The sequence below is a fragment of the Pollachius pollachius genome (assembly GCF_949987615.1).
Source record: "Pollachius pollachius genome assembly, chromosome: 12".
Lineage (NCBI taxonomy): Eukaryota > Metazoa > Chordata > Actinopteri > Gadiformes > Gadidae > Pollachius > Pollachius pollachius.
This window is the reverse complement of record NC_136945.1, coordinates 15343303-15353302: the sequence shown is the minus strand read 5'-3', so window position 1 is coordinate 15353302 and position 10000 is coordinate 15343303. Positions and strand designations below refer to the sequence as shown.

The window sequence follows — 10000 nt, the reverse complement described above, 5'->3', positions numbered from 1 at the left end:
GCAGCTTTATCTATCTAGAGCCTTTCATACGAGAGGCAGAGTCAAAGTGCTTCACATCGTCATACAATAAAATTAAATAATAAAGTAAATGAGGTAGGTAAAAGAAAACAAAGGCAAAGTAAAGAAAATGCGTTGTAGAAAGTGCAATGTATACAAGATTTAGCAGACAGCTAAAGCAAACATACGATAAAATGAAGTTAAAACAAAATAGATACGTAAGAGAAAACAAAGGCCAAGTTAAAAAATGCATTGTAGAATGCAATGCACAAGATTGAGCAGAAAGCTAATGCAAACATAAACGTCTTCAGTCTTGTTTCAAAAGTGGTCAGAGTCGGGGCACGTCCTAAATGGGATCACGTCTCTAGTTTATGGCGATAAACTTTAGCCCCCAGGCTACACCTGGCGTGTAACGAGCGAGCCATAAGTAGTTTTTATAGTCGTGTATGTACTTTATGTGGAATCATATATGAATTATATGAACCAGCACTACCATGATTCACAACTAGAAAGCTATTTGACGAGGGGAATGAAGGACTTCCCCAACTGTCGTTTTTTGGTTGAATGTTATTAAAGTTCATATTTCTTCAATGGCTCGTCGTTAAAGCAACATTGACAACCTCCACATTTAATCTAACTAAATATTTCCACATGGTTCTCGTCCACCAATGAGGTCAATCCTCGGGTCCATTTCTAATAGCACAGCATAATGTGGTTATATTTAAATCAGAATGTATTGATGGATTATAGTTAATGTTTACTTTGTTTGATGGGGTGTGTTGACGTTCCAGTTCTGACAAGTTATTCCCTTGCGTGTCTTGCGCACCATGCCTTTGTAGTTCTTCCCGTTTTCGTGGTAGCAATCTGAACATGGATAAATTGAACACATACCTTTTGATTATTTGCAGCCATTTCGGAATAAAAGCATGCTGAATCACTGGGATGCTCTGCTTTCAAACATCCATAAAATCATTTACATTATTTTAACTTCATAGAATTTCAAATCATTTACAGACATTTAAGTAACAGTTTCAGATTTCACAACTTGAACCGAAAAAATAAAGACAACCGTTCCACTATATATTTTGTATAATGCACATTGTGGACCAGCAGGGGGCACTGCACCTTCCGCTTCAATGTCGTCTGCGCAGCGTTTGATCTGTAAGCAAAGCGCGGTCCTCATCTCAGGCACAGATGTGAAGCACCAGGGAGCCTCCGATCCATCTGGGTTCCTGCAGTAGTTCTCTTCCAGGCCCCTGGACGACACAACGTTTCTCTGCATGAGCCACACAAGCTATAAACACACTCTTCATTGGTTCTTCAATAGTGTGTGAGTGGTATCGTAATCATTGATCAAGTTGAGCCAATCAAGGCTGAACAATGAGTTCTTCAATGATTTCTGAGTCAATGATGGGGGGGTAATTGTTTGCCATGTGAAGTGTATAAAACCTAAGATGCATTGTTGAGTAAAAGATTAACACTTACACACATAATCACACACACACACATCCAAACATACACATGCACATAAACGCGAACACACTCACCTACCCAACCACCTGCCCGCATTCATACACGCATACACAACACACACACACACACACACACACACACACACACACACACACACTCACACACACAGACACACACGCACGCACATGTACAGATCCACTCACTTGCATTCGTATGTGTTGGGGTAGAAGGGGTGTTCGTGGGGGTACTGTGCGTCCCAGCGCTGGCAGGGGATCCCTGAGGTGGTCTCGTTGATGCGGCCGCGGTAGTCCTCCCCCCGGCTGCGGAAACAGTTGGTGGTGTAGCTGGAGCGATGACGCTTCTTAGGGGCCGTGGCTTGCGGGGCCAAACCATAACGAGAAGAAAAAAGTCTTTGGGTTTAAAATCAATGAGTGGTGTCTGATTGGTGTTAGATGTCAGATAAACCTGTTGTTCAGTCAACCTACTGCATAGTCAATATATAAATATATATATACTTACTTACGTACAGGTGAATGTGTGTGTGTCTGTGTGTGTGTGTGTGCGTGGGCGTGCATGTGTGCGTGCTCGTGTGTCTGTGTGTGTGTGTGTGTGTGTGCGTGTGTGTGTACGTGTGTGCGTGCGTGTGTGTGTACGTGTGTTTGCATGTTTGTGTGCGCGTGTGTGCGCACGTGTGTACGTGTGTGGGTGGGCGGGCTTCTTACTGCACTTGCTGATCTCACAGCTCTCTCTCTCCACCTCCTGGTCCGTGGTGTAGCACCACGGGACCGGCGAGGCGTCCGGGTTCCGGCAGTAGTTGTCATCCAGGCTCTTGTCCGGGTACCTGAACCAACAAACCCACGTATGTTACACAAAGGGCAGCTGGAGCGCTGCACGGCTGCCCACTGAACCCCAGCTGATCGTACAGATCTCCCCTCATACAGGGGCTTTATGGTTAGGAAGAACGACTCTGAACACAAGGGTTTGAAAATGGACATGTACGCTGATTATAGAGCATGTTTTACAATAAAAACATACATTAAAGGTCCCACATTATACCGCCAGGTAGGAGTGTGATTAGTCATTTCAAGTCGTTTTGAAAATCTGCCTCTTCTGACACCTCACCTGGTGGTATGATATGGGACCTTTAAACATTGTTAAACATTAAAAATGCTACATCTGTTACACGGGTCTAATGCTGGTTTCCGTTTAGAGGATGTGTTAGAGGAGGTGGGGATGTGAATGAGGAGGTGGGGATGTGTTCGAGGAGGTGGGGATGTGTTTGAGGAGGTGGGGATGTGTTTGAGGAGGTGGGGATGTGTTAGAGGAGGTGGGGTGTGTTAGAGGAGGTGGGGATGTGTTTGAGGAGGTGGGGATGTGTTTGAGGAGGTGGGGATGTGTTCGAGGAGGTGGGGATGTGTTAGAGGAGGTGGGGTGTGTTAGAGGAGGTGGGGATGTGTTAGAGGAGGTGGGGTGTGTTAGAGGAGGTGGGGATGTGTTAGAGGAGGTGGGGATGTGTTCGAGGAGGTGGGGATGTGTTAGAGGAGGTGGGGATGTGTTCGAGGAGGTGGGGATGTGTTATAGGAGGTGGGGATGTGTTTGAGGAGGTGGGGATGTGTTAGAGGAGGTGGGGATGTGTTAGAGGAGGTGGGGTGTGTTAGAGGAGGTGGGGATGTGTTTGAGGAGGTGGGGATGTGTTAGAGGAGGTGGGGATGTGTTTGAGGAGGTGGGGATGTGTTAGAGGAGGTGGGGATGTGTTCGAGGAGGTGGGGATGTGTTTGAGGAGGTGGGGATGTGTTTGAGGAGGTGGGGTGTGTTAGAGGAGGTGGGGATGTGTTAGAGGAGGTGGGGATGTGTTAGAGGAGGTGGGGATGTGTTAGAGGAGGTGGGGTGTGTTAGAGGAGGTGGGGATGTGTTTGAGGAGGTGGGGATGTGTTAGAGGAGGTGGGGATGTGTTAGAGGAGGTGGGGATGTGTTAGAGGAGGTGGGGATGTGTTAGATGAGGTGGGGTGTGTTAGAGGAGGTGGGGATGTGTTAGAGGAGGTGGGGATGTGTTAGAGGAGGTTGGGATGTGTTAGAGGAGGTGGGGATGTGTTAGAGGAGGTGGGGATGTGTTTGAGGAGGTGGGGATGTGTTAGAGGAGGTGGGGATGTGTTTGAGGAGGTGGGGATGTGTTTGAGGAGGTGGGGATGTGTTAGAGGAGGTGGGGATGTGTTAGAGGAGGTGGGGTGTGTTAGAGGAGGTGGGGATGTGTTAGAGGAGGTGGGGTGTGTTAGAGGAGGTGGGGAAGTGTTTGAGGAGGTGGGGTGTGTTCGAGGAGGTGGGGGACCTACTTCTCTGGCTGGTAGATGTGCTGCTGGGGGTACTGCTGGTCCCATCTCTGGCACTCTCTGCCACTCACAGTGTGGTCCACCTGACCTCTGTAGTCCTCGCCGTTACACGTGATACACACCTCTGTGGACACAGCCACCACAACACACTCCTGATACACAACTCTGTGGACACCGCCGCCACAACACACTCCTGATACACAACTCTGTGGACACCGCCGCCACAACGCACACTGTTGATACACACCTATGTGGACACACCCACCACTACACACCACCCACCCGGCACAACACACTCCTGATACCGAACTCTGTGGACAAACCAACAACGACGCACACTGTTGATACACACCTATGTGGACACACCCACCACAACGCACACTGTTGATACACACCTATGTGGACACACCCACCACTACACACCACAACACACTCCTGATACACGCCTTTGGTGACACACCCACCACAACGCACACGTGTGATGCACACCTCTGTGGACACACCCACCGCCACACACTCCTGATACACATGTCTGTGGGCAAACCCAACTGCCACCACGGCGCAGGCCGTCTTCACAGTGGGGAGACAGCCTCACGCTATACATGATACCGAGCGAAGGCTCAGTTATGGTTCAGCGTCGACGCAACACAATGACGACGCAGACGCTTCGACGCAGCCGTGGACCTGTTTTGGTTCTGCGCCGGGTTTTAGTGAGCGGACCAATCACAGCCCTTACTGCTACAATTTTTGGGAGACGCACGTCAGGCCCTTGCGGGGGACGTAAGGAGGGTCCGCAAGGACGTAATGGATCCGTAGGCCCTCTTGCGTTGCTCAAATGTGGAACCATAACTAAGCCTTAAGGGACGGCTTGTACCGTCTTTGCAGTGGGGGATGTGGCAGCTCTCGTAGCGGCGCTCGGGGTCTGTGGTGTAGCACCAGGGGCCGATGCGGTCCCCGTCCGGGTTCCTGCAGTAGTTGAGCTCCAGGCCGTTGGCCCCGGTAGGAGTCCACCTGCAGGACCGGGAGAGAAGCCATGAGGGACCACACTGTAGTGCCAGGCGTCGGGGGGGGGAGAAAAGAACTCCCACACTCAGCAGGTTTTAGAGAGATACAAGAAGGACTCAAGTAAAGATGAAGGAGGAAGGAAGGAATTAAAGAAGGAGGGAAGGAAGGAGGGAAAGATCGAAAGGGCGAAAGACAGACAGAATGAGAGAGAGAAAGAAAGACAGAATAAATGAATGAAAGAAAGAAAGAGAGTAAGTAAGAAATAAAGGAAGAAAAAATAAATGAAGGAATGAAAGACAAGAGAAGAAGTAAGGCATAAATAAAGAGAAAAAGAAAAAAATGAAGGAAAGAAATCCTGAATGGACAAGAGAAAGAAATCGGACCTGTGATCATGGGGGAACTTTGACCACCACTGTTGACAAGTGTGTCCACTTCTTGTTGTGAACACCTTGCCCCTGTAGTCTTCACCTTTTCCCACAATGCACTTCCTCACATAGACTGAAATAAAACAGTAAAAAGAGACAAACAACACAGACAACATCTGATATTAAACACACTACAACCACATGAACCTTAACGACATTGACGTCTACAGGCATCACAGCCGGTTCTGGGGGGGGGGGGGGGGTCTCCTTAGGCTGAAGCCTGCCCCCCTGTGGCTCCCCTAAATGTTGAGTCCACTTCAACGCTCTTTGCAATCAAGAAACATCTCACAATATTTTTGCTGTAGTTTAATCAATATGGCAATTAAAAATAACTAACTGGAAGAAATATAAATAGGCCAAATTCAGGTCCCCAATCAAGTTCGGTGACGAAGAGGTCTTTCCAAACATTTGTACTTTCTTTGACAAAGTCAGGTCAATAGTTGCAATGTTCAATGTAATGTACAGATGGATAAACATTGGCAGACACTTCGTTAAGGACGAAAAATTACCATTACCATTTACAGCACAAGCCAAAGAACCGCTGACGTCGAACGGTTCTTAACATGGCCTTCTGCCCCAAAGAGACCATGTCACTTGTCCCCAGCCTTGCCCCCCTAGACTACATAAGCTAGAACCGCCACTGAAAGGCATGACACCTTATGTAACCATCGTGACACAATCTTACCCTTTTTCTCATAAAGGTCGCAGTTTACATTTCTCTTCACCTCCGCGTTGCTGCCATCGCCCACCCAAGGCAAGTGTTTGCAGGTAATGAGAGGTCGCGTCTCATAATTGAAGGCTCTAGAGTGAAAGGTGTTTTTTGATCATCCATTTGTACATACATGAATATTGTACGTTGTTATTACGCATTTTAATAAATACCAGAGCACATGAAAATCATATGTGTTTGTGTTTGTGAGAGTGCGCGCGTGCGTTTGTGTGCGCGTGTCACCTGCAGTCGAGCGATAGGGAGCATCGAGTAGCACAGTCCTCCAGGGGGAGACCTTCTGTTACGAGCGCCAGCGCTGAGTTCCAACGCGTGGGGACCAGCTCCCTGCCCTCCGAGCGCTGGAAGTCATTCAGTGGACTGCGATACACTGTAGGAAACCATGAATCATGTTTCTATAATCAATCGATGCGTATCAATGCTATTATATAGCATTTGTGTGTAAGCCCGTGAACGCTGGTCCATAGGAAACAACGTGTTAGCAGAAGTCCTGCACACATAACCTTTAGACCAAGAGATGAGTACGCAACTAATGGAAGGAAACTTTGTGACACATTGCAATGACACACTGTCTTTTCTGGCCACATGATAATAGCCCTGATATTATTGTTATAAGACGTCTGTGAAACGTGGGCTATAGGCCTATTATGTTAGACGACATAGGCCTACAATCAATCATACAATTGTGACTCTTCTCTTTATGTTTCTATTTGAATTGGGTTACAGATAATTAACCTGATATTACTATTATTAGTTAGTCTGATAATACATAGGCCATATTGACGTCGCACAATGAAGCTGTGATTATTATCTCGAGTTTTCTATATTTCTGCTTTTCAATATGTAGGACTTCTAATAAAAGACAATCACTGGGACGTTGACCATCAATCGAGTTTAAAGTATAGGCCTACTGTATAACTTGAGATATTAAATCGATACATGGGCGGTTGCTTCAGCATATTCCAAGCGTAATGTCATGATCATTAAAATGTTGGATTCTTATGACGTTTTATAACATCTTCACGTTGAATAAGCCTTTCTTACCTGTAGACATTCCGCAGCAGACGGTCAGGAGCAGAGGGAATAACAACAGTATCATGGTGGCCTTTGTCGTGTGTGTTACGCGTTGATACTATCGAGGAACGGCAGGTCGAACAGTAGTGTTACTTTTAGATTTAAATTCGTACCAATACCTATTGGTCCGTTATGCTTAGGCCACCATTCCCGTTCATAACCGAAGCATCCGAAAATCATAAAACACCTCAAGTTTCTGAAAGCCACGAGGAGCGCAGCTATGGAAGACATAAAATATTGACATCGATGCAACCTCCCATACGCAAACATTGAAAGCCTGATCAAACAGAGGCCCTTACCCCCACAAACACAACCAATCAATAACATAATCAATCATTAATTATGACTAGAGAACCGGGAAATTGCGGGACGCAATGTCAGGAGAATGTTTCCATTTTATTTGGACGGCCAAAGTTAGGTGCCTATCCTACTAACACGTTTTCATTCCTAGCAGAAATAAGCGCCGTTATAATCCACGGGCATTTCAAGAGCAGTTCCAGGGATCGCCGCCAGAGGTCAGTATAAGCACCGGAAGAGATGACTTTTATATGGTTTTTCCGGGATAAAAAAAAGTCAACCAAGCAGCGAAAGCCAAAGCAGTCCCGAATACTCAGCAGTGTCAACACTCGTGGTTCATTTGAGGTTGCTGAAAACATTTGAGGTAAGGGACATCTTTAATTGCACATTTAGTTAGTATTGCGCAAATCTGTAAATCCACTGTTGCAGAATATCAATTTACGTTTAATGTGGACTTTGAACAGACATTAGTTCATCACAACAACTACCAACACAACTGCAACTGGTGACACTTGAGTTACACCCGTTTGTTTGCATATATCAGATGGTAATGACATTGTCCAAATGTCCATGTTTTAGTGTCAATAATTACTATGTCTTTAAATGAACCCATTGTAAGGAAATGTATTCACATATGTTACTTTAACGTACGATTGTGTTTCAATTATTGTAGTGAGCAGATTACAATCGATAGTAGGTTATAGTAAGTTATGCCGAGATATGATCCTATCCAACATGTCCATTGTCGTTCTGTGCAGGATGTCTGCTGTTAAAATGACCGAGGGAAGTGTGCATGTGGAGTACTGCACGAGCCCCTTGTTTTATAGACAGAGCGAGCCCGCCAAAGGGGAGGCCAGGTTGTGCGTCCTTCTCCTGCATGGCATTCGCTTCACGTCAGAGAACTGGCTCAACATCGGTACTCTGGAGACGCTCGCCAAAGCAGGCTGCCGAGCTGTAGCTATCGACCTACCGGGTAATTCCTCTGGGTAATGCCCTGGCTGCCACATCCAGAACAACACAAGGGGTTGGCCTGAAATGAGCAGGGACTGTGCTCGGGTCTTTCACAGTCCCATCTCGGTCACCTCAGTCACTTTTTATTTAATTTGTATAGTAAGCCTGGATGTTAAAGGGGTACCAGAATACCCGTTGGGTAGGCTTGTAAGCTGTTCTATCCATCATACATCTCGGTGGACACTCCCACTTGTGATGTCACTTTAGTCAAAGGTGAGGGCAGATCTTCAAACGGCTATAACAGATAATCAAACTGGCACCGGGTGGTAAAATAGGAGCCCTTTAATGACTTTGATTCTCAACAGGCCTCCCAGGGCCACGTTATACACCTGACCAGCGCTTTACCTCTTGTCTCTTCACTGTTCCAGGCTTCGGTCAGTCCAAGTCAGCCACGGCCCCTGCAGCGGTGGGGGAGCTGGCCCCTGGCGGGTTCCTGAAGCAGGTGTGTGAGAAGCTGGGGCTGGACTCTGTGGTGGTAATCAGCCCCTCCCTCAGCGGCATGTACTCCCTGCCCTTCGTCATGGGACACCAGCCCGCCATCCGAGCCTACATCCCCGTGGCTCCCATATGCACCGACAAGTTCAGCGCAGAGCAGTACCGCGCTGTGCAGGTAGGGGGTGCACATACACGTCATGTGTTCTCTCCTGCTTTGTTTTGGTTCTCTTTCGGGGGTTGAATCTGAGGTTTTCATCTCTCTCCCCTGAACCCACAGATTCCAACTTTGGTCGTTTACGGCGACAAAGACGAACAGCTTGGAGAACTGTCTCTCGGCAACCTCAGCAAACTGGCCAATCACAAAGTGGTGGTGATGAAAGGGGCGGGGCATCCGTGCTATCTGGATGACCCAGACACTTGGCACAAGGCAGTGGTAGAGTTCCTCCATACCCTGTGAAGAGGGTCCAGTGTTGACCTCATGCCATGCCATCACTTAAACACCAGGTCTGGGATACTAGAAGTGCACGTTACTCATTGTTTTCACACCAAAATAGTGCATGTAATATCGAAATCTGTTGAGTGCTCAATGTTTGCTTTAAGTGAAGGATTTTAACAAACATTAACTGTAGTCAAGGCCATAATCGAGAGGCCATAAAATCCATGCTCTTGTCTTCTGTTGTCTTGAACTCCTGAAACATTTGTGCGTGTTCTGTATTTCCTTCGACTTGAGTGAATTGTGATTTCCTGAAGGCAGTATTTCAATTCAATAGATTGCTTGGGTTGGACGATTTTCTTATTTAATGATAATTGTTAAGGATTCTCTAATGATGCACCCCAGTGATAGATACAAATAATTGATTTAGATACAAATAAACGGTCAAAATTGCAATCAATTTCACAAATGACAACCAGATTGTACCACACTTACTTTGTGGACCATACTTGTACTTTTACACAATAGAAAAGACCACACAGCCAAATGAAGTGAAAAATATGAACATTATTTAATAACTGATTCTCTGTAATAAACAATTTGAAAATATTTTACAAGGAGTCACAGACACAATATTTTTACAAATTTTGCCCTCTTTTTTTAAGCTTCATCTGTACAAAAGAATGGAGCGACACGGACCAATGTCCAAACCAAAAGGAGCTCAATTTTCTGCACTCTCTCTCACACACACACACACGCACACGCACACACACAGACGTTCATACTCACGCAAATA

The 10000-nt window shown here is 46.5% G+C and overlaps 2 protein-coding genes across 2 annotated transcripts in view; one reads left to right on the top strand and one right to left on the bottom strand.

Annotated features, from left to right (window-relative positions):
- mst1 (macrophage stimulating 1) overlaps positions 1–7053 on the bottom strand; it is a gene marked incomplete at its 5' end in the record, with an annotated part of 12715 nt that extends 5662 nt beyond the window's left edge. Inside the window, 10 exons of the mRNA XM_079747452.1 lie at positions 759–861; positions 1123–1253; positions 1674–1845; positions 2193–2311; positions 3801–3921; positions 4672–4808; positions 5186–5300; positions 5913–6028; positions 6180–6324; positions 6999–7053. Coding sequence (XP_079603578.1) covers positions 759–861; positions 1123–1253; positions 1674–1845; positions 2193–2311; positions 3801–3921; positions 4672–4808; positions 5186–5300; positions 5913–6028; positions 6180–6324; positions 6999–7053 — 1214 coding nt within the window. The remainder of the gene's footprint in view (positions 1–758; positions 862–1122; positions 1254–1673; positions 1846–2192; positions 2312–3800; positions 3922–4671; positions 4809–5185; positions 5301–5912; positions 6029–6179; positions 6325–6998) is intronic.
- A 541-nt stretch (positions 7054–7594) lies between these two features.
- The window catches only part of abhd14b (abhydrolase domain containing 14B), a 2512-nt gene continuing 106 nt past the window's right edge, over positions 7595–10000 (top strand). Inside the window, exons 1-4 of the mRNA XM_079748765.1 lie at positions 7595–7689; positions 8084–8298; positions 8705–8946; positions 9049–10000. The exon at positions 9049–10000 is cut by the window's right edge and continues 106 nt beyond it. Of these exons, the coding sequence (XP_079604891.1) occupies positions 8085–8298; positions 8705–8946; positions 9049–9228 (636 nt within the window). The 5' untranslated portion in view covers positions 7595–7689; position 8084 and the 3' untranslated portion in view covers positions 9229–10000. The remainder of the gene's footprint in view (positions 7690–8083; positions 8299–8704; positions 8947–9048) is intronic.